The sequence below is a fragment of the Neopelma chrysocephalum genome, unplaced genomic scaffold (assembly GCF_003984885.1).
Source record: "Neopelma chrysocephalum unplaced genomic scaffold, ASM398488v2 Primary Assembly neopelma1_119, whole genome shotgun sequence".
Lineage (NCBI taxonomy): Eukaryota > Metazoa > Chordata > Aves > Passeriformes > Pipridae > Neopelma > Neopelma chrysocephalum.
The window spans coordinates 4,860,579-4,885,414 of NW_020897781.1; the positions used below are offsets into that span (position 1 = coordinate 4,860,579).

At 41.9% G+C, this 24,836-nt stretch overlaps 2 protein-coding genes across 4 annotated transcripts in view; both read right to left on the reverse strand.

The window, feature by feature from the left end:
• The window catches only part of VAPB (VAMP associated protein B and C), a 38,384-nt gene extending 36,128 nt beyond the window's left edge, over positions 1 to 2,256 (reverse strand). The window contains exon 1 of one of the 3 annotated variants that reach the window (XM_027697543.1): positions 1,932 to 2,256. In XM_027697543.1, coding sequence (XP_027553344.1) covers positions 1,932 to 1,989 — 58 coding nt within the window. In that variant the 5' untranslated portion in view covers positions 1,990 to 2,256. The remainder of the gene's footprint in view (positions 1 to 1,931) is intronic. The other 2 variants (XM_027697544.1, XM_027697545.1) reach the window with 2 other exon arrangements.
• Positions 2,257 to 5,668: 3,412 nt separating this feature from the next.
• Positions 5,669 to 24,813, reverse strand: RAB22A (RAB22A, member RAS oncogene family). Its single transcript, XM_027697293.1, has 7 exons — positions 24,634 to 24,813; positions 22,821 to 22,900; positions 18,997 to 19,078; positions 15,375 to 15,446; positions 15,158 to 15,264; positions 13,247 to 13,356; positions 5,669 to 11,921 (listed from the first exon to the last, which is right to left on the reverse strand). The coding sequence occupies exons 1-7, from the start codon at positions 24,667 to 24,669 to the stop codon at positions 11,824 to 11,826; spliced, it is 585 nt and encodes a 194-aa protein (XP_027553094.1). The 5' UTR covers positions 24,670 to 24,813; the 3' UTR covers positions 5,669 to 11,823.
• Between the last annotated feature and the right edge of the window lie 23 nt (positions 24,814 to 24,836).

The window sequence follows — 24,836 nt, forward strand, 5'->3', positions numbered from 1 at the left end:
GCCAAGCAACACTCTGGAAATAAATGCAACTATTTGCAAAGGTGACAAAACCATTTCAGCCCTACCACCAGGCAGTGTGGCATCACAAAGTCAGTAGGACAAGAAATGCTTAGAGCAGAATTTACTTCATGAATACTTCAACTTGGGCTCTCCTGAAGGAAGGACAGCGGTCAGCCCTGCTGCTAGAAAGGACTGTAAGGCAGAGGGATTGCCAAAGCGTATGAACACTGCCCACAGCATTAAGGCTGTTTGAACATTAATATTTAAGTGTACTTTGAAACTAAGCCATTTAATAGGTGCAGTTAGTCAAGTAACATTTTATGCTATAAGGAGTATACATTGCTGGCTAAATATCTGGCAACCAAAGTCACTATGGTTGGTTGATTTAACTTCAATGGCTACTGGTTATTTAGCCCAAAACCTCAACTGAAAGAAAGGCAGCCTGACAAACTATCTTTATTTCAAGAAAAAACAGAGTCTGACTGGATCTATACCTACCTGTGCTGAAGTGAAAGAAGAAAAACAAGCCCTGAACCACAATTATGTCTCATTAGCCAAGTCAGTGCCAATTAAGGCCCCGCTTTTTGCCCACCTGAACTTGGATTTGCTTGTTTGCTGAAAGCAGCTTTATCCAGAACAAGAGCTGATTTTCATCTGCTCATACTTAACACAAAGAATGTCAAAACAACAATAGTTTCCTTCTTAAGTATGTTTGATACTGCTGCCATAACAACTTCAGCTTACAACAAAGATATATTCATTCCACCCAGTGTTTATTAACATGCTGCTTGATAAACCCATTTCATAATATTAGTTCAAATATATTTACTAATAAAAGCTGCTACACACCTCCCCTATATTTGAAAATGTACATGAAAGCTTTTTTTAAAGGAGTATTGTTTTTGCCAGAAGCCAATAAATGAATCCCTATTTTTAAAAAAAAGCATGTTTGCCAGAAAATAAAGCGAAGCCATAAAACACCTCTGACTCTGGTCGCATAAATAAACTTGCTGAATGCTTATTTGTAATCCCAGAATATTGTATTACAGCCCTGCTGTCACGCTGCAAGACAGGAATTTCAGTGCCAGCGAAAGCCCAAACCCATTCAAGACTTTTATTTAGAAAAAGGATGGATTTTCACACAGGCAGATTATTTATTTATCCAAATAGCTCGCTGAATTATAATAACAATAATAATAATAATAAGCATAAAAAGGCAGGAAATGCTGCCCAGCACCTGGCCAGAGGCTGGAGAGAGACAAGGTTGAAACAACCCCACAGTGACTGGGACATGTTCAAGAAGAAATCCTCATTCACCACCTTATTCCCAACATCCTCCCTCCCTCTGGATTTTATACCGAACAGCTACACAGCGCACTTAAACAGCATCAGAGGCAGCAATTTCCTGCTTTTTCCTTTTGGCTGAGCCCTTTACCCATTCCCAGGGTTTGTGACAGTGGGTTCCCAGTCCCACCGCACGGACACCGCTGTCCTACATCGAGCACCAGATCTCTCGGCCGGGGCCGCTCACACCCCCCGGGCAGGGCAGCGGCTGCCCGGGGAACCCCCCCGGTCCCGGCGCTCCCCCGGGGGGTCCCCGCCCTGCCGGGCGCTGCCCCGGGAAGGTCAGCGCGGGGGGAGCGGGGTGTTCCCGGCGCAGGCGGCGGCCGGGACCCCCCCGCGCCGTGTCCCCGGGCCGCCCTGGGCGCTGCCGCAGCCGCCCGCGGCGCCGGGGGAGCGGCCCGGGGGGACCCCCGCGGGGCTGAGGGGGCCCGGCGGGGCGAGGGCGCGGCGCTGAAGGACATTTTATCTGCCGGCGGTGCCCGGCCCCCGGAAAATGGCTGCCGGGGAGCGGGGCCGGAGCGCGGCCGCGCCGCCCGCCCGGCGCGGGGAGCGGCGGCGAGCGGGGGATGGCGGCGGCCGCCTCCTACCTTTGAATTTGAGCTCGTGCTGCGGTTCGAGGCTGAGGACCTGCTCCGCTTTCGCCATGTTCCTCCTCCTCCTCCTCCTCGGCGGTGGCGGCACCAGGCGGAGAGAGGAAGGGACGGGGAGGGAGGGGAAGGAAGAGGGGAGGGAGGAAGGGAGGGAGGAGGGAAGGCGGGCGGGGGGCGCGCCCGGCTGGTTGTTCACCCCTCGGCCGGGCGCTGGTTCACCCTCCCCGGGGGTTCTGGTTCACACTGTCCCGGCTGCTCGTCCTCCCTGTGCCGGCGGCGGAGCGGGGACCGCGGGCGGCGCGGTGGGGCGGCGGCTCCGGCGCACACGCTGCCCGGGCAGGGCGGGCGGAGGGCGGGACGATGCAGCACCGAGGGGCCCGCGGAGAGGCTGCGGCGGCGGCTGACGTGGGGCCCGGCCCCGCCGTGAGGGGACGCGGGGGAGGCTCCGCGCCTCCGCTCCCGGGCGCTGCTCCGGCTGCGGGAGCCTTGCGGGAAGAAAGTGGTCTAATTGGTGTTTAATCGCCGCTGGAAATCGTGATTTGTACTCAAATCCTCTTGTTGTCGAGCAGCAGCGTTACTGTAGGGCCTGTGCGCCGTATGGCCTCGGGGCTGCAGGAGCAGCCCTCGGGCACATCGCCGGCCCTGCGTGGCTTCCAGCGCCTTCGGCCAGGCACAGGCCAGGGAAGGGAAGCGCTCCCGGGAAAAGGAGGAGCTCCCGGAGCTCCAGAAGCTGCTTCGTGCGGGGACACCCCGGGGCAGGTCCGGGTGAGGGACCAGGGCAGCCCTGGGAACGGGCATCAAGGCACAGGAAACGCTCGCTTTTTAATAAATAAAACCAGAGTTTCACTTCGTCTCAGCGATTTTAAGACATCCTCCCTCCCTCCCTTTTCTTAAGTGCATTTGGGTTGTTCCTTAGGGCTTTTGTTTGGTTGGTTTGGGGTGTTTTTTGGTTGTTGTGTTTTGGGGATTGTTTTGTTTGCATTTAGTTTTGTTTGGCTTTTACTCCAGTGGTTTAAAATATTTTGTTTTAAATTTACAGCTTGGTTTATTGATAGCCTGAGGCCAGTGTAATTACAGTAACAGTTTGCTTTTTTTTTCTCCCCTCTCTTCTCAGGTTGTTTTAAACATTTGAAAAGTTCCTAAGAGTTTATGAAGTGCTGCTGTAACAGGACTTCTGGAGGAGATGCCATTTGCAGAGATAAAAAGCTTCCAAAGAACAGCAACTCAAAGTACCCAGTTATGTTGGATCCTGATCAGGGCTGATGAGCAAACAGATGAGAGGTGAATAAAAATATGTTAAGATTAACACCCCTGAGCAGGACAGTGACATTCACTGAGCACATCTGCAGTGTTTACATCTCACCCTTCAGCTGCTCCTGTCCATGACAATCCCTGGTTTTCAGCTCATCTGCTTCACCACCTCCAATCCCATTTCATCTTTTTTGTTCCAAGATGTCTTTCATTCCATGCCAAACCAAACCAAACCCATACATGTGTTTAGTATAAGTCTTGGGTTTGCATTATACAAGTGAAACCTGTGAACTCCTTCCAGCCAGGAGAGCACGACCAATTTTTAGAAGCTTCAGCAATGCAGGGAATTACACTCAAATACTGCTCTTCTTCCCTAAATTCCTTCTGTGTTGGAGAAAGGATGGTCACACAACAGGATAGAGGAGTGCATTTTCTTTTCCAGGTCCTTGCTATTCTATTTTGCTTAGTTAATTAGATTTGGAGCCTTGGATGTTCTTGGGTTATTATTTTTGCTACTTGAAGGGGGTTAATTTTTAGCCTAAACTACAGGTTATGTCATAACATTTTAGTTCTCAAGTCAGGAGAGAATTGACTTCAGTTATATTTTGGAGTAGAGCTTTCTTGGCTCATACTGTGGAAAGGTTATCTTCTTTCACCTAATCTCTTAGGTTTTATGTCATAGACAGATTCTCTCTCTGAGCCAGGCATTCCTAGACCAGTAATTAGTAGAAAAGACAAGCTTTATACATATCTGCAAGTTAATTGCAAGCTAACGGTGAGGAATAAGAGAGAAAGTTTTACACAACATATAGTCACACATAATAAAAAACCCTAAATAAACAACTATTAAGTGTTGTTGCCCAGACCTTTCCGAGTTCTACTTTTCCTGAAAGAAGTACAAAGAACACCCTGAAGGGTTTGATGATCCACATCTTAAAGGGTTTGCCAGGATGTATCATCTTACCATAATTGGCACTTACCTGCTTGTGTTTGAAGGACTCGCCCATGTTTTCATCCGGGGTGAAGTTTTTATAAAGCACAGCATTGTTTAAGTTGAAAATTTATGAAGCCCAATGAATGCCAGGTTTTTGTTACGTGTAAATAATGTGTGTACATTTAGTGCTGTGCAGATCAGGTTCACTGAAATAGGTGTGCATGGAGGCCACCTGCAACACTTGTTACCCAGCCAGCACTCACTGTAACAATGCAGCCACAAGAAGGCAACTTGTTGCCCTGGTGGGTTTCTGATTAACAGGAGAAAATCGGGATGAACACTACAGGGAAACGCTGGAGAGCATCAGAAAGCTTTGCACTGCAACAATCTTGAAGAACAGTTTTATCTGCTAAAAAACTTCTACCTTAAAAGCTATGAAACACTTGATCCAAGGTAAAACATTCTCATTGTGTGTGTGTGCAAATCTGGTGGTTAGCATTTAGTTCCCTAGATTCCCTATGCAAACACATGCAAATGTGCCTTTCTCTCTATTTTAGCACACTCCTCGTGTCTACCTTTCTTATGCTCTCTTTGGCACATTCCTGCCATCTTATACAAACACATTTGACACTCTTCAAAAAGCAGTTTGCACACATCTAAGAGGGAACTTCAAACTAGCAGGTAACAGTAAGTTCAAATTATTCCAGGTCTGTTGAAAAGATGACAGTGTGTGTTTCCTGCATAAGAAATGCAGCCACTTGCTTAGTAAAAACTTGTATCCAACACTTTCAGGTGAAACAGCAGTTCAGAAACAGGACTTTTTTGTTTACTTAGCTTTTGAAGGCTGTTATTAACTCAACACGTTCGACCTGCATCACAGATTGCAACAACAAAAGCACATCTTTTAAGCATCACGTAAGACAAACGAGGTAACTGTAGCCAACTCCCTATTTTTGGGCTCCACATAACCACCCGAGCAGTGGTTTAAAAAAAAAGCAAGCTCTCAACCAGCTGGCTGTATTAACAACTGAGAAGGATCCCTTCCCAGCACGACAGGCCCCCATGACACTGCGCAGATATTAAAAGCACTTTACAGCTTTGATTGACAGAAACCTGGCCTAAGCAGCAGAGAATTTAACATTTCATGCAGCCTAAGGTAAAAAGCAATGTATTAAATAACTTGGCCCTGGCAGAATTTGTCAGGCCTTGCCCTGGCTGACAGGACTGTGTGTGGCCTGCAGTTTCTCAGACATGATGCTGCAAAGAAAGGAAGTGTTACACAAAAGCTGCATTCTCTCTGCTGTTTCCCCCCATCCCTTCTTTGCACAAGATCGTCTCCTGCCTTTGTCTGTGTATACATAAACCAGGGAAAAGCTCCAGTCTCTGAACGACCAGTAGTCAGTACTTTTGGAAAACAGCTATCTGAATAGTTTGTAAATGCTATTTTAAAAGCTATTACTGACATTCCTCTTCTATAACCTTATTGCTATAGAGACTATTTTTTAAGATGTTGAGAATTTTGGAAGCATTTATAAACAAAGCCAGCACATTTATAAACAAAGCTTTTTATTAATAAAATGTTTACACCTTTTCTTTTTTTTTTTGCACAATACATCAGACTGGTAGTGATTTAGCATGTTATTACACTATAAAAGTTTATTATGAATGCTTAGGCTGAAAAGGCTGTTTACATTATGTCAAATCAACATTTCTTTATTTGCATTCTATGCACTATATGGGAGTGTAACAATTCAAACAAAAAGGAGAGAACAAAAGCCTGGTTTTCCTCATTAGCATCTACAAACCAACAATACAGACAAACCTGTACACGCTCTCAGGACCAGCCCAAGAGAAGACTAAAAAAAGTCTCAAAACATTCATAAGCTTGGGAATTTCATCACTACAATATTTCACCACTAGTAATCTGACTACACTTCATGCAGTGAAGCAATGGCTGGAGATTTGTGCAGTTTACAGTGCTGCAAACGCTCTGTAACTTGGAGCGGCTTGAGTTTGTTTCAGTAAGAGAGAATATAATAAGAAGGCACAGACCTTTCAACCCTTGTAACAGGTTAACTCAATCCTAGACTGAAAAGGCAGAATGTTCTTACGAGGGACAAGAATTGCTGATACCAAGGTTAACCTTCACACCTAATTTTACAGGCAAACATTTATTACACTGCAAGAGCTATCTGCATATCAGGGGATTTTTGTGTCCTGAACACACAAATGCAAAGTTTCTCGTTGAGAAGAAACCTTCTTTTTTTTTTTTAAATTCATTGTATTCAGCGTGGGGGGTAAAAGTGGGAAGATAGCCAGGAAGTCTTAAGTGTCTTGCAGCTCCAGAAATGTGATCCATTTCTGTGCCTTAAATCAATTAATTCACCGTCACAATGTCACTGCTGGACACACAATATTCAGGAAGAGGAAGTACAAAAAAGGAAGTTAAAACACAGAAGAGTTTACATTGTGTTACTAGAGGCTTACAATAATTTGCTCCTTCAGGTGAATGTGCTTTTAGCCTTCATTATGTGGTAAAATACAGTTGTGGTGCAGCTCTCAGCTGCATTAACAGTTTCCTAAAGCTGTACTAATGAATTTCTACTTTGCTTACAAATATTTGCTGTTGTAGCAGATACTTCCAGAACCTTTGTGGCAAAAAAAGACACACGCCAAAACTATTCCTGTCTAAACCCCACAAGGAAACAAAGAACAAATTGCCAAGAAAACATAATGGATTTAATAGGAAATACATATTGTAACATGAGTAGAAGTGAGGCAAGACAGTAGCAGTGAATCTACCAAGGTGTCAGAGTTACAGCATGTCCAAGTGCAACAACTGGATGGAGTATCACACCCACACCGGGAAGTGCATGACAGGAGGAGTGGTCTGTGCCCTTCAACATTGGGAAAAGAAGTAGCAGTTGGTTTGTTCCATAATACTTATGTGAAAACATCAATAGAAACAAAGCAAAGGAAACCCCAACCTTCTTAAAAGAACACCTTTATAAAGGTAATTAGCTCCTTGAATAAAATTTATAGTAGTGTTTAAGCAAAAATTGAAGAACATCAACTTGCAGGATGACGTAACAGGAACAGCAAAATTGTTTCTTCTAAGAAGTCCTGACTCTAAACTGAGAAGAGTCATCCTACTGCCTTGATTTTCCATGTAAAATAGAAAGCACCAAATAACTCTGAGCCATTAGAACTCTTTAAAGTATTTCTGAATAGCTGTTTATGGCATGTACACTCTTGACAACACTATGTTAAAAATTCAGGGGTGGGGTGAAATGGGAGGGGGAAGGAGGAAAAAGCTGACCCTAGGATCATTTTGACATGTCAGAGGCTAAGAGCATCAGTATTCTTGGATTTCAGGATAGTCTTGTATCCCTTAAAAGATTTGTTATCTGTGACACTTCATGGACAAAGGCTGGTAATGTTTGTTTGATTTTTTCCAAGTCATGAATGTTTGACTGTAGCTGAGCAAGAAATGCTTTGCATTCAGACTTTTGAGACCTCCAGAATATCACAAGGGATGTTTCAGAAACACTGGTGTCAGAAGGCCTCAATAATGTTAGGGAATTATGTTTTGGCACCTGAATTTTGTAGGATATACAGAGATGTAGTTTCAAGCACATTCCTTTTGACAAGCTGGAGCCATAAGACTCAAAGGAAAGCTAACATGACTTTTTTAATATTAGAACCTGTGTTTCCATCTGACATTGGTATTTCACACCAACATCTTATTTCTGTAAATCTTCTGTCACCTACCATTACTAGTCATCTATTACTAGGGATGGGATCTGAACATAAAACATTAACAGTTTTCTTCAGAGAATTTTGTGCAGATTTTTTTTAGAAGCTTAATTTCAAGTACACAATTCTCCTGCTTCAAGTAACTGACTCGTGGGGTATAAACCAACTCAGGTCTCTGTAAAACGACTTCCTGCTAGGAAAGTTAAGAAAGTTTGTCCTGCTCTCTTGTCCATGAACAGAAAAGCCTCTTTTTTTCTAGAGGTTGAAAGTGTTCACAAGAGATACACGAAGCCTTTTTAGAAACTGAGCAGGCAGTATAGAAGTTGAAGTCAGTGAGTGATGCAGACTCTCCTCATGTTTGAGATGATTTTTCCCTGCTTGTCTGTAGCTATTGCTGCTGGGAGGGAGGTTCACTCAGGGTGAGGCTCCACTGCTCTGACAGCTTCTGTCCTGTACATCATCAATTCCCAAGACAGTCTTTGCAGATTGCTGACATAGCACACCACAAATAAACTACAACACCCTTAATACACACTAAAGACTGTTCCACAAGCAAGTCATTCAAACATCACTGCTACAGCTTCCTTTTCCAGCTAATATTACCTTATTTTGAGGAATAATTTAAGCTTAACAGCGTTAACAAAAAAGTCTTGCTGAGGCCAACTTTTAAACCATCCAAGATATCCACCCTGAATTACTTCTTGATAGTTAAATGAAGCTTTAACCACAAATGTAGCTCTCCCTCAATCAGGTTAAAGGATTAGACTTCCAAATCAGTAAGCAGGCACTGTCTCCTCTCCTCTTACTCTTTTCCCAAGCAAATAAATAATCTTTCTTGAGCAGGCCAGTGGCATTAAATGTAAAGCAACACATCAAAGACTCAAGTCTGCACAAAACATCCTTCTAAACCATTAACTGTCTGATCCTGCAGCACTTAAAGGAAGGGTCTCACTGATGTCAGCAGGGTTCTGAAGAGCAGTGATTTGTTTTGTTTCAACATGGACCTAAGAACAAAGTCTTTACCTTCTTGGCAACAGCAAAAAGTGTTAGAATTGTCTTAGAGCTTTTCAAAGCACCTGTAACAATTTTCAGTAGTAGGATTACTAGACGTTCATGTTATTAAATGTAAGTTTCCAGATTTTGCCTTCTTGGGCATTTAGTTGTGCCAGTTTTCAGGATGGTTATAAAATATCCTACAAAATTACCTACAGCACAGATCAGGAGCCTGGCAAGGCAGCCAAGTGGCTGTTGTAATTTACAGGGTTGGATGAAGACACCTCCCAAAACTTGGGGAGCACATTCAAGTTGCTCCAAAGCTTAAGAACTAAATATTTACCAAATTATATTTTTGTTCAAATCTGTAACTTTCATGTGAAAGAATGGTAGTGGTGTTGTTTAGAAGTTGAAACAGTCATATTCTATCAGTTAAAAAATGCTCTGGATCAATGCTATGACACGCACCTCGCTACATTTTTACATACATGGTACTTTACCATTCCAGACCTGTTTTGCAGGAATTAAGCTGTGCCATGTGCTCTGGGAAGATGCTGCTGGAGCAGGGAAGTTGAACCAGATGACCCACTGTGCTCCCCTCCAACCTGACCCATTCTGTGATTGTGGAATTCCCTTTGAGAGCATCTGAAAGTCTGGTCTCTCTGATGAGCTCCACTCATTAAGCAGAAAGATATGGTGGAATAAAACTTTAATCCTGAGCTTTTTTAACAACTTCTTCACAGAAAAAAATTATTAAAAAATTTAGCTGGAACAGTTGATAATCAGCTCTCCAAACACTCAAATACTAATGTATCACCAAATAGAGAAGCTATGTTGGGACAAAATAAAATCAATTCCAGCAAGCCTAGTGCAAGATGAAAGCAGATGACCTGACAAATTATTAATACAAAAGAAACCATTCTTCTACAAGAAAAATGAAGCAATCAACATGTGCATCTCATCCAGGGAAGACTATTCCAGCTTCCAGCTGGGGCCAATGGATCAATAAACAGTTCTCTTGACTCAGAACTTACATCAACCGTCTGTCAGTTTAAACAGGCAGGTGTTAAAGAGCAGCCTCCCTCCAGGGTTTGTAGTTTGGACAATCTCAAACATTGGCTATTTCCATGTTTCCATTAACTGCAGTAATTCAGGATCAGAACTGCAAAAGGATAGGAAGTGTGCAAGGAAGTTGTGTTTTTTGGGCGTGAGGCAAAGAAGGCATCATTGGCAGTGCAGGCAGGGTGAGCAAAAGGCATGACAGAAATGTAGTCACCAAATTTCATTAGAACATCCTGACCCTTTCAGAAACCTCACTGCAACAGTTTGCCTGTTTTGCTCCAGAACAGCTCTGTGGGAATTGTCACGAATACAAACTAATCTGAACTACGAGTCCTTTCATTTCTTACAAACTTTCTTACATTTCCTTCAGAGAAAATACTTGAGATGATAGAAAACCAGATTAAAAACAAAGAATAAGCATCATCAACATGACCTCATTTTGATACTAAAGCTAAACAGCATATTTTAGTATATACTCAAGTCTATTAAGCTGTTCTTCTTCAAAAGTATAAAAGTTTCTCACTAGTGCTGGTAAGAAACAAAAAGTAAAAATAAATAAAATAGCACAAACAGGTATGGTCAACCTATGGTTTAATTGAAAGCCTACTAAAACCAATACAGAATAAGCTAAACACTGAATTGCTAAAACCCCTCACAGATTAAAAACCCCAGGAACCAAGTGGTAACGATCTACGTTACCACGTGTCTTAAGGTTACTTCCTATTTGTATTTTTGTGCCCAAAATAGGAAAGACTGGGTGCACCCCAGATGAAAGCTTGTTCAACAGACAGTCCTCATGCTGCACTGACAGCATTCTCTATTGGCCCTTTCAAATGTGATTGAAAGAGAAAGAATTTCATCTGCCTCTGGATGAACTCACAGTGACAATACCTAAAATGCAGGAAAAAAACCTGATGGAGAGTCCCCAAGGGTTTATCCATAGGTGTGGAATGGAAGGAGTGTAGAAGATTGCATTATTTTTTACATAATTTATAATACTTTAAACACTGGTCTCATAAATATACTATGAACACTTTACACATGCCAAGAAATTAAAAGCTTTCCCCAAAAACCTGTAGGTCTTATCAGAACCACTGGCAGCATCTGTTTACAGCATCTCTTTTTAGTCAGTAACCACTTAATTTAGTCAGAACTACAGGTAGGTTTCCTTCAACCAACATCTTAATATTAAAAAACTTTTGAGAACAAAAAGATGCCTATGAGCATATCAATTTGCCTTAAAGTGATTACAGTCAGCATGAAAGAAAGATTGTCTGTGGTTTAATATCTGTTGCTTGTGTCCCCACCCCCAGAGCATATCATCTTTAAATAAAAAGTGCAAATGGGATTTGGGGACTGGATGGACTGATTTACCTACTATTTATCTTCAGTTGCTTATTCTGTAGCCATCTCACACCAACTGTCCCATCACACTTTGGATTAGCTACACTTAGATTTAAAATAAGGCTCACTGAAGAAAAGGAAGAAATGACATCTAACTTCCAGACTCCTCCCACCCTGATGTCCCACAAAAGTGCTCATTTCCCTTTTTACAAAAAAAAAAAACCCCAAACCTCCTCAAACCTTGATTAGAAAACTATGAAACGTTTCAGTTCTACCACCCATATAGTCACCTTCCTGTCAGGCAAGGCCAAAAAAAAGTGATGACGGATTCCCTTTGAATGCAAGAGCCACCACACGGCATCGCGGCTGCAGTCCTGTCTGCCAGCGTGCGGCTGTCGGATGAGCTGGTCCCTTTTTTTTGGGGGGGACCCTGGGTGTGTGAACACCAGCAGATAAAGATCTAAGACTGAGAATACAAACCCAACGTGAACTTATGAACTTCCAAGACCACCTACTGTAGGAACAAGTTTGACTTTCTAAGGGGGTCGGTCAACAGCAGCTGCGCTTCGTCACCGATGGCTGCCTCCGAAGTTTGAAGCCCTTCCCGCTGGACGGGGGGTTGGTGTCGGTCGATGGAATTCTGCGACCTACAAGGAGGCAGGAAAGGAAATTTATAGCAAATGTTATACTTGAAACCAATTCTAAGCACTCAATGTATATTTTGTGTATAAAGATGCGCCTTCAATTAGCTGTGTGACATTAGGGATGGCATTCCTGCCTAACAGGATGGCAGCAGGAGTCTCCACCGTGTCTGCACAAAGGAGGAGCAGAGGCAGTTCAGAGCTAATTTAGCAGCGTTTACTCTTCAGGCTCATCTAGACCTGGCCAGCTGAGCTGTAAAAGCACTCAGAGCACATACTCTGCAGGATGCAAGGCCATCTGGAATACCTTCATTGAGAACTCCCATCCTGACCCATATTTCCACAGATCACCCGCACCGGGCTTAGCACCGAGGTGCTTGTGGAGAGAGCAGCTTTAGTCATCTCATCAGTCTTTCAAATGGACTATTCCTGGTTGAGTATTCCTTTCTGAGCAGGATTTATGATTTTTTTTCCCCATGTGATTTATTCAAGATCAATTTTAGAGAGCAGCTATTAAGTCAGTAAATCAGGAAGCCAATCTACAGCACATACTTTTTACATCAGCTTCAATATATTCAGCTGTTTAGAAAGACCTATTTTTTTTCCTAAGTCTAATGTTTCTGTAGTTAGCCCTCTTTTCACAAGCAGGCTGATGTACCTGCACATTGGTGTTGCTACTTGCCACATATCCCCCAAATAATATTGCATGGAATTCACTTTGGAATACTGTCTGCTTTTTATTCACAAACATAAAAAGTATCATTGTTGTCCCCACCACAAATGAGACAGAAAAGATTTGCAATTTAATATAAAAAAACCCCAAGATACCACAAAAATACTTGTGGAAAATCCACATGCAATAGTTGCTATTTCTCATGCAATAATTTGGCATTTATGAATTCTTCTGTTTTTAAAAATGCACTTTTTTAGACCAAGTACAAACACTAAGAGCAAGAACTTAATTCCTTTTCTCACATGTATAAAGTCTGGATCTTCCTCATGCCATTTCTTTTCCCCTCCATGACCTTGGAAGTACTAATTGAAACATTCAGTAACAGACATAGTAAGATGAGACTGAATTCTGACATGAGTGCCCTGCTTGCTATTTATCCAACAGCATCACAGTAGGCTTAAGATCTCTAGAAGGAATATTTAGAGGTCATTAGATGACCAAAAATTCACGCAGCTCATTTTGCAGTTTGTATTCATGTCTGATTGCAGAAAAATTAAGTCAGTATACTCACACCTCAATAGCACAAAAGTAATAAAGAAATCAAATTTCTACTTGAACTTGTTGCAGAAGAAAGTATATTAACTGTTTCAATACTTACTAATTTCTATAAAGAGTTCATTAATGTTTATTGCATTTTTCGCACTTGTCTCTACAAATATTGCATGAATGGAATCTGCATAGTCTTTAGCATCTTTTTCCATGACTTCTCTGGAAAAACAAAGCAAAGAAAAAACCATGAGTGCAAAACCCCCCTCATTATTCAAAACCTTAAGGGATAGATTAGGCTTTTAAGTGTCTCCTGTAAAGGGTATTTTCTATTTTACCTGTCTGGCATCACAGTGCTGAAGTGATGCTCATTCTTTACTCTGTGCTGTCTCCCTGCCTTGAGGTTTGAGCACAATCCTAAACTAAGCAAGGCCTTAATCCATCTGACAACACTGCAAAGGTTTTGTCTTGAGTGCTCTCAGTGCAGGTCTGCAATCAATTGTTCTGGGGTGTGTTACACACTCACCAGCTTTAGATGTGCTGACACGATCCTAAAGCATTAATTCCAAAGATCCAGAGCATTTCCTACAACTGTTTACAACTCCAAGTATCTCCCAACACTGCACAAATCATTAGGGCAGTATTTATTTTGCATGAAGATGTAGCTATAAAGAGGAACATCTTTATACTGAGCACAGAACCACAGAGCCCAGCAGTGGAATAGTTATTCTGCACCCCAAAGTAGGCAAGTTGATAATGAAGAAAGTTCCTTAAACAACTTGAAAAAACCAAACCCTAATAGGTGGAGAGAGGTCTGAACTATATGTTGTTATCACTTGACATACAATTTCTGCAAAACACAGGCTACTTTCAGTAATGAGAAACTTCAGAATATCAAGAGCACACACTGATCAGTGACTCAGATATTGCCTCTGACTAAAGCACAAGGAGTCTTGCTCATTAGCTTGAATAATAATGTTTACATAATTCATGATTGCCACCTAAGCACCAAGAAATGAGTGTCAATCTGAATACTGTTCCAAGGAGTTTTAAGCTGTATGTCCTTCAAGAGACATGCTACTTGTAACAGAAGTTACTAGAGCTCACTAGCTGACTGCTATATATTAACAATTTGTAAAACTATTCTAAGAACCCCCTTTGCAGTGGTTCTTTAAACACAGAACCATCTGTCTCCTTTGAGACACCAGCTATGGTACCTTTTCCAATGAAATCTAAAACCAAGAAGTTTACACACACCTTCTTTCTGAATTCTGGCTTATTAAACCAGGACATCAATAAAAAAAGCCTTCTTTTGTTTTTAGTACATGCCTTCTTGAAAGTTTGGCTGTTCATAAAATTTCTCAAGAGCTTTTCCCGCTCCCTGCAACTATTTTGGCCACAGCCAATTCCACCCCAATATTTGAGCAGGGAAGGAAGGCACCTGAACAAGCAAGTCAGAAAAACCTACACAATGCTTTCCAACAGGCTTGATATTTTTCCTAACAAAATGAGGTGCTACAGACTGACAGGGGCACTTCTTACAGAGTGAGGTAAACAGCTTCTATTACACTATAGTTTCACAGGCAGTTTAGGTTTGTGTAACTTGGCACTGCCACCAGAAAAGGTAATCCTGTCTCCCAGTAAACTGCTCATTCCTAACCCTGCTATCCCCACACTGTTATGCCAGCAAGTGTTCATGGTGTGAGAAAGATAAATACACTTGGATGGGTTCTCTTTTTATTTTTTTTAAGGGGTTAGTTTTAATCTGGATCCATTTTACAGTCCCATTTACTGCCAATCACACATCTACTCACAGCAGCACTGGGGAGGAAGTGGGCAAGACCATCCAAGGGCAGCCTAACCACATCTTCTGACAGTAGAAACAGCTCAAATCCCCTGTGAAACTACAGTGCTAGAGCAAAACAGCTTAAATTGTTCTGTAGCTTTCAGCTGCTCTGAAATCCTAAAACATTTAGCACTATGGGCTTAAGGGAAAATCTCCAACCTGACAACAGTTATTTACCTCACATCATTGAGATCACACTTATTTCCTGCAATAGCTACAACAATGTTGGGAGGTCCGTGCTGGCGAAGCTCTTTAACCCAGTTCTTTAACGTTGAGAATGTTTCCTGATGTGGAAAAAAAAAAAAAAGACAGAAGGAATTATGAGTCAGAACTGGCCCATGACATAGAAAAAAACCCCAGAAATTGTAATGCTGGATAAGGATAAATTTCTTACCTCTTTTGTGATGTCATACACTATAATGGCTGCTGCTGAGCCTCTGTAATACATCGGGGCTAAAGCACGGAACTGAAAAGAGAGAGCAGACAACATGAACATCACCTTCCCCTGACCTCCAGGAGTTCATTACCATCACCAGCACTGCTGAAAACTGGCTTTAAAGGTCACATGAGTGGAAAACCTTTCTTTACAATTACAGTGACTCTGTGCAGCAGAGCACATCGAGGCCCAGGAAGGCATTGTTCTCCAAAGGGCAGCCAGGAGCTGGTTTGGGGAGCAGCAGCACACCTACTGCAAACAGCAGGAAGTCAAACCTGAGTTTATTCTGACTTGATTAGAATCTCTCACCTGACAGACTGTCAATTATACACAAACTCTTATTTTGACTAGATTAGAATCTCTCACTTAACAGACTGTCAATTATACACAAACTCAACGCTCAACTTTAAACACCAAACAAGGAGAAAAATAGAGCAAGAAGCAAGTTCAATTTTGACTAAGACAAAAATTTCAAGAAAATTAATATATATTAATGCTGATCTGAAATGTCCAGAAGTTAGTGTCAAGCTCTAGCCCATGGATCAGTCACAGAACTCTTAAATGCTAGAAATGCTGGTTTTTTCATAATCTAACTTAAGGTTTTAAGGATTTCACTACAGTTTTTCTCTCAAAAGTTAGAAGCGTGTTTAAAACTAAAAACTGCAAAAGGCCACAACTGTGTGACCTGCTGCAAGTAGAGCTTTAAGGGACAACACTAGGCAGTAAAAGGCTGCAGTAATTTTCTTGTTATTTTCAGAATTAAATCTACAGCAGGTCTATTTGGATGGTTGGCCATTTGCAGGGTACAAACCAGGCCTGCACCCTTGCCCTGAGAGAGTGTTATGAATCCAGGACTGAAAAAAGTCATAAACCACATGATCAAGTTGCATCAAAAGTATCAATGAAACATTCTTATAAACACTGTGATATTCTGCCAACTTAAAAAAACCCCAAGACAACTAATCTAGCAACCAAAACTCTCCATCAGAGTACAGAGTGAACTGCATATATTGCTCCCATATAAGCACATTTAGAACTTTTGTGCATCTTATTACTCAGGGTAAAAATAATGAATTGGATACAGTTTTTCATAAAGGCTTATTCAGTTCTAATAAAATATCAATTTCCTTTTGCTTAGTGCAGTTCAACTGAGAGCAATATTATAAATCATAAAAATCTTGCTATAAAGCAGAATTCCAGACCATTTACATTTGGCTCTCAAATTCTGTTTTGAAAATAGGATTTTGAACACAAAGTTCAGAATATAAAAATATTTAATAGTGAGAAAGGGAAACATGGGCAGGCATTCAGTTCACGTTGGGACATAATCCCTCTCTCCCTCCTAAGCACTAAAATGTAAAGGGAAACATATTTGGTAAACCACCACTTGGACTGGTTGCAACCTGGCTTTTTGATTATTTGACTATTTACATTGGGAATAAACCAACTTTCACTTGCTGATTTTGTATTACTCTCATTTCCTGTCTGCTAACACTTAGATACTTTTTTCCACCTTAAGAGCAGTCGGCAGATAAAATATATTAACAAAACAGATGTTACCAGAAACAGTGAATTTTCCTTTTGCAATATTTCCAAAGACTTCAGCTTGCCCTCCAGCCTCCAATTCATGTTCTGACAGAATTGTTAAGGCTACATAATGTAATTATCCAGAGAAACTCAAAATTGTTAAGAAGGCAAAAATCCTAATTGCTGTAAATAACCCCCTATCAGTTTGAGTCAGTGTAGAAGAAATGAGGGAAGAAATAAGGTGTGTGTTTAGGGCAATGAGCTGTGGGAAGTAAATTGGTGCCCATTCCCATCTCTGATCAGCCACCCCTGAGAACAAGGGAGTGCCCAGAGCAGTGTAGCACTAGTTGCTGCTGGGCTTTTGAAATGGGAAATAGCAAATGCTCCTCAAGAAGCCAGGCCTATGAATTCCGTGCGTTCCGCATCACAGCTCAGCAGAGACATCCTAGTTCCAAGAATGGTGTGGATGTTTCTGGTATTCCAGATCACCACGGAGGAGATCCCTTCCATAATTCTTTGTCAGATGTGTTGCATGACCAGAAAACTCTGGTACAGATTTCAGGGCAAGGTGGGTATGCAGCTCATTTATGACTGGCAGTGAGTGACAGTGCTGTCCTGTTCTGGACAAAGAAATACCTGTGAAGATACTGCATCATTTCAAAGTAAACATCCTTGCTCACATTCCCTGGTTATATTGGGGTTATATTCCTTGGTTATATTGGGGTCTCACAGTTAAGTTCTCTCAGGAATGGAACATGAGCTTCACAGCTATCACAGCTCTTGGGTCAGAGCCCTGTAAGACCTTTCCTTTTTTTGATTTTAATAAAGATATCGTTCAACTCGTACAGAAGAAAATTAAAGAGGTATCACTCAGTCTAAAAATAGACAGACCAGGAACATGCTGGTCATGTACAGAGATGCTTCCTCAGATTGCAGTGAGCTGAATCCAAATCACCGTGTCCTCCCGTTCCTTGCAAACAGTGGACAGGATGGGATTGCTGATATGTAATGGATGTTTCCTGCCAAGCTGTGGCAGGCATGTTTACAAAGCTTTCCAGTTAAGAGGACCAACCTCTAAAAATTCAGACTCTACCTCTCAGAATATCACATTTCAGCCTCAACATTCCCAAATGGGGCTAAGATGTTCACTTAAGACAAACTATTTACAGCCAATGCTGACTGACTGCTAGTAATGGAAGGACTCGAGATATTTTTGATAACACGGATACTCTTGGACATATTCCTGGGAAACATCCCTGACAACATAAGTTTGCTTTATATGGTGCTGTTGGAAGGAAATGAATTGTCATTCAAAATCTACAGCACTGAAATGCAACACAAATATCCTTGAGTTACTTTCTAGCCACCAAGGCTGTTATCAAGGTAAAAAGCTGGCAAGGCAGTTCCACCAGGAATCCAAAAGTGACTCTGCACAGGGATGACAGAGCCTTTACAAGGTGTTTGTTTGTTTGTTCCTATTGAGGAGTTGTTTGTTTGGGAGATGTTTTGTTGGGGGTTTTTTTGGGGCTCTGTTTCTCAAGCCAATCCTGAAAAATAGTAAAGCTGCATTTGCCAGCTGTTATCCTGAAATAATAACCCAACCTTTGTTACAGTTAACTCACTCCTAAATAAACTCATCAGGAGTAATTGGCACCTGCCAGTAGTTAACTTGCAGTCAACAAACTGCAAGAATAAGCACAGCTAATACAGCTGTTGTGATTTCTACCACTGTTACTAGTAATCCATAAACAAGTAAGTTCACTAGCAAAGTTGCCCTTTAAAATTCCAAGTAAAAATCATGCAAATTAATTAACTGGGTTTTCATTTGACTACTCATTTTCTTGAGAGCTGTTATTGCCTCCTCTCAGAACTGTGCACACTGCAAAGATCAAAACCCCAAACTACCAAACTGAAATTTAAATTACAAACCAGATTCCTTTGACACAGCTTCTAACACCATCAGATTTGATCAGTATTGTGATTGCAGGGGCAGAGTTGAAAAGCAACCCAAACTCTGGCCACAACTTTCACCACAGGTGTTGACTCTACGTACCCGCTCCTGTCCAGCTGTATCCCAAATCAAGAATTTATGCAGCTCATTCTGATACTGTACAGTCTTGGTCATAAATGAGGCTCTGGAAAAAAAACCACCATAGTTTATGTATACATCCTTAGAACATTCATTACCACCATGAGCTTTCAGAGAGGTTTACATTCCAATAAAAGTGCCTTCCCCACACATACCCACACAAACTGAGAGAGTTTCAGATAAAAAACGCTGAAATTCATGAGGATGAAATTTCCTTTCTGAGCCTGAAATTCAACTAACAAAACGCAACAGGAATGCCAATTATAAGCTTTAGTTATTAACAAGCTTTTGATAAAACCACAGGATGTATGACCCAAAGAACCCAGAAAGGTCAGCCTTTTAACAATATTCTCCCTAAATGAAGGAATCATCACAGTAAATCAGTGTACACTGGAAACCTCCAGGGGGAAAGAGGTCAAATCCTTCCCTTTGTATCAGCTTTTTCTATCTCTGTACTAACGCTCAGGTAAATGTTGGTATGTCCATACTTGGGAATAAAATATGGGAGATTTGTATCACTACTGGTATGGGAGATTTGTATCACTCCTGGTAGGTGTTAAGAGGACAGAGAAATCAATAATGAGTAACCTGCTTGTTGTCTGCACTCAGTGCAGCTCCCAAACCCTGTCTGTCATTATACACTTTAGTTTGCAGAGGCTCTTGGACTTCCACAAGACAAAAAAAAAAATCTCTCCTATTCTCCAGCTGCTTCTCCCCTCGATCAAATTCTAGATCTTTTGCAGTAAAATATTGCAAAGTACTTTGTGCTTTACTTGATCTGCTTTAGATGAATCAGTGTATTTCCCACAAGAACACAAATTCAGAGAACTAATCTTTTACAAGAGGGAGTTCTTTGCTATATCTATTACCTGTAGGCACATTTTTTACTAGAAAAGCCACACAGTGAATTCAAATCCTTGTAGAACTGGAACTATAGGTGACATAGTTATTTTAAGCACGAGACCCTACGTTGTGATCCTGAACACCTTTTGTACGATTAATGCTTGTCACTTGAAAATACTGCAGACTTCCAAACTTGCTTTCCTGTCACTTTTGGACAGGATTCTGAAGGTACTGGAGCCTCTTCCAGCACCCCAACTGTACTTGCTGCACAGTCAGAGTCAGCAGGAGCCTTTCAGCATGATCAACAACATTAAATGCCCAAGACTCAAGTTTATCTTGGATCTGAAGTACCACCAGGGCACAGATTTTAATGATGTTCCTGACACTTTTGTATTCAATACAACTGGAATCTTTGGACATGTTTCAATGCTATAGGAGGACAAATAACTATCTACATTTAAAAAAAAGGGAAAGGGAGCAGTTACACAATGCTTCCAACTGTTTGGAGGTAACTTTCTCCCCATTCCTTAAGCCCAGCTCGTTTGCCAAATAGTACATCAGTCTCCAAAGTTGATTAGTCTTTCAAGAAGCCAAATATAAGGTTGCAGAACCCCTGCAAAGGAAGGGTCTAATTGCAATGCATTTCAACACCATTAACTAGCTGATGTATTTCTGCACTGAGTAAATGAAAACAAAGTGATAGGAGTATCTCTTGTAAAGCACAGCAGAAACTTCCACGTCCTTAAGACTGCTGCAAAATAAGCACCAAATCTGAATTCTCTGGTCAACATGGAAACAGTTTCCTAAATCATTGATTCTCACTGAATTTATCTTACTCGGTTCCAAAATATCCCTGTACAGTCAATATGAACTGAACAGCTGTGTTGCTGTAATTCACATCACAACTAAACATCCCAAGTGGTAGCTGATAACAGAGGTTAAATGTTGCTTGAAATTCTTTGCCCATTGGGTCAACAAAAGCCTCCAAACGAGTTATCCCTGATGACTTTTAGTAGGAATAATGTCTGGTTTGTTACTAGATTTCCTTGCTGCTTCTCCCAGCCAAGAAGGCTCTGTAACTACCTGAACAAAATGTACCTGAAAGCAGTTTGATGCTCATAATTCTTTTTTGATGCTGTAATGAAAGACTAGATATTCTGCAGTACCTAGAGAGAGATACTGGTTAAATGTGTCCTCAACACCCTGAGAGGACAAAAGTCGCAGAATTCTGACAGGGCTTCTACAGCTGCTCATGTTTGAACCTTTGTGATGAACATTCACAACAACAAAGTGGGATTGCTCAGATAGTTCCAAGAGGAATGAAAACAGAACAGGAAACAAGATTGTGTCTCACGTCATGAACTCAAACATGTATCCCATGAAGTCAAAACATTCTCAGCTTTAGTTTTGTAAGATGCTCAAAACTCCTCTCTAATCCTTAGTTTTTTCTTTCTACCTACTAGTCTCAAACAGGAAATAAAAGCAAGGTCTAAAATAAATTTCAAAGTTAACCTGCTTAAAGTTTTGGTTCTGTGTATCTTATTGGAGCTTCACACAACCCCTGCATTTGGGCAGATTTTGATTCATTTATACCACAACAGCAAACTACCAAGATACCAAGTCCTCAGACAAGGGAATGATTTTAAGACTGGTAGAAGACAGATTTTGAGTCTGTCACTTCAATCAAGTGTACTAATCTCAGTACTGTCATTAAACCAGTGAAGGAAAATTCTCTTGTACACACCAGCCTCCTCACCACAATGGCTAACACCTTCCAACAGCACCTGAACTCTCTACACAGCGACAGACATTGCCCTGGGAAGACACATGCAAGGGATTTCTTTGGATTCCTGCCTTCAAACACAGAGGTGCTACATTGGAGGGAGGAGAATAAAAGGGAAAAAAAAAATCAACCCACACAGCAGTCAGCAAATCACCAGATCAAAACAGACTCTGGAGGAAGGACAACAAGATTTGATGAAGTTCATTCCAAAGGCTGCTGCTGTTAACAGGGAAATTTAAACCAAAGCTTCCCACAGAACATCTGGCAATTCCATATCATTAGGGGTGTAAGGGGAAAGAGAGAGATCATGGGGAGCCCAATATTTTAGGACAGGATGAGACACAGCTGATGTTTATCAGCAGGATTTTTTCTGGTCAGAGCTGCAGTGAGCCCGTGTGACACCTGAGACAGGAAGTTGCACCGACACCCCCACACACTCCTGAGCATCAAGTGAAGTGTGTCCTCCCCTAAGCCAAGGACTGCTTCTGATCAAAGCAGGCCATAAGACACTTGAAAACCAAAAAGAAAGACAGCAAAAGAAATAAAAAGGTCCAGCTACTTCCTACTGCCCTTCCTTCTACCCATTCGAAGATTCAAGCTCAGTAACGTTGCTACTCTGAGGCTCAACTTATAACACCCTTCTCACCTGTGAGACCAACTGCACAAACAGTTCCACCAGTTACTATTGTGTGTGCATTGCACATGGATGTGCAACATTGGAACTAATTCCTGGAGAGATCTACAACCTAAATTAGTATGTTAACCACCTTCAAAACCTAGGAGACTTGTAAATGTACTTGAGTATTTAAAAAAAATAAATTAAAAACCGTGTAGTTGCATAATAATCAGAAGTTGAAATTTAGAGGTAGCGCATAAGAAAAGAGTGTTGTCCCTTTAGCAAAAGCATCTACAGTGTAATTTATTCACTGTTAGCTTAGACAAACAATAAAAAATGGGTCCAGATCTTACAGATGAACATGTGAGCTTCACGAGTGCTGAGAACACTCCTACGTGTCCTAAGGCAGCTCAGGAGCTTCATTAAGGCTGCAGTCATGTTTATTGCCACATTTAGCTGCCACACACGAAGAATCCTCAAGTGATCTACTCAGATAATTTCACTTTATTCATGAATAAATCACATCTGCTTTATTCGGTTTCTTACCCTATTGTTGGGTTGATGTTGGGATCAAAGCTATCTTCTACAAACCTCCACACGATACTTGATTTGCCCACACCAGTGTCCTAAAAAAAGAACAGAAACAGTTGAAAGTGACATTAGTTACTATAAACAGATGATATTTTGTCCTCAGATCTTGCAGAACATTGTGATAATATATTCCTGCCGAGAATCTCAGAGAAATCAGATGATTAAATACTTCAAGTACTATATTCATTTAGTAGAAAAAGGAAAGGCCTGCGATAAATCACAGTTTTCTAAATGAAATTGCTACAACTTTTCATGAAGGACTATAAAAATCTGCATTCACACTTATTATTTATTATTCAAACTTTTCTTTTCCAAAGTTATGCACAACTTGCAATTGAACAGCAACAGGGAAAGACCATTATTAGTAAAATACACAGCAACTGAGTATGGCTTGGCAGGATGGAGGACCAATAGAGCACATGGAATTATACAAGTGTGACACATGCATTTAACCTCTGACTAATGCTGTCCCACCCTGCTTAATGAAAGACTTGAAATTTCTTCTGTGACACACCTGAAACATGTTACTAATGCAACTCTACAAATGGTAGAAGAGGAAACATAACATGAAAATTCTGGGTCCTGTATGTTTTCGCACCACTGATCCCATGGTTAAAAAAACAGATATATAGAAGTCATAACTAGAACTGAAATAACTCAGTAAACTCTTCTCAGTAGAAGATGGGCATCTTAAATTGTCATTTAATTAATACATTCGAAGACCAACCTTTTGCTTTACATCTCCTGAGTTATTAAAGTTTTAATGAAAAAAAAACCCTGAGGAAGAGCTTCACTGAAAATGAAGTTGTACATTATTCATATGTTTTTTTTGAATCTTCTGAATATTGCAGTAAATTTGGGTGCAGTACATATGACTGTGTTCATCCTGTCAAGCTGTTTTCCTCTCGAGGAAAAACATATTATCCCAGTTCTTCTAAAATACAATATTTTGTATTGTTTGCAGTCTTATGAAGCAGAGCAAACCTTAAACAGAGAAATTCAGATGTGGCTCCTGGCTCTGGGAGTTCAAGGACCAGTTTTCCTGGGTGCTTATTCTCCTCCTCTTACGTGACAAAAGGCTTCTCAGGTCGGGTGGACACAAACAGCAGTTACCCCAAATGCCTTCGTAACGCAAAGGGCAAACAAACACATAATTTTCCCCTCTGAAGGTCAATGTAGCTATTTAGAAGCAGAAAACTCTCGCCCGACTCTGTTCAACACAGGGTTTCGATGCAGGTGGTGGCACCTCCACCTGCTCAACGAGAGGCTCCCTGACTAAACCAAGACTAAATTCACAGCCTTGAATTCTTCTGCTTCAGTTTGCACCGCGACTCCTTCTTCCCCTACCTGCAAGGCTTCCAAGCATCCGTATGTCCTTAAAATAAAAGTTCAGGCCCCTCCCTCTCTCCCACCACTTTGATTTCAGGTGCTTCTATTTACCTTGCGAGCTTCAAGCCCGGAACAGCTCGTGAGGAAGAGGGAAGCACACGCTGGATGTTCGTGCTTCCTCTCTCATTTTTAAAAGGAGAACACGGGGAAAAAAGGACCGGTAGTGGGGGCTGGCAAACACCACCCCGGAGGAGGGGAAGGCCCGCTCCCCTCAGAGGGATGGGACGAGGGGCACCCTCCGCCCAGGGAGCGGATCCCCGCGGCCGGAGCCTCTCCGGGCTCTGACAGAGGCTCCCCACCATCACCGCGGAGGCTCTCCGGGCTCTGACAGAGCCTCTCCCTCCCGCTCCCACCCTCCCTTCCGCCGCCCCACACTTACCCCCAGAAGGCAAACTTTGAGCTCCCTCAGCGCCATGGCCGGGCGGGCTGCGCCTTCAGCGAGCGCCTGAGACGCGGCCCAGCTCGATCATCGCGGCCGCCCCGCGCCCGCCCCGGTTACCCGCGCCCCGCGCTCCTCCTCAGGCTGCGCGGCCGCGCCGCCATCTTGGGCGGCCGCCGGAATCCCCGCCCGCGCCCCCCGCC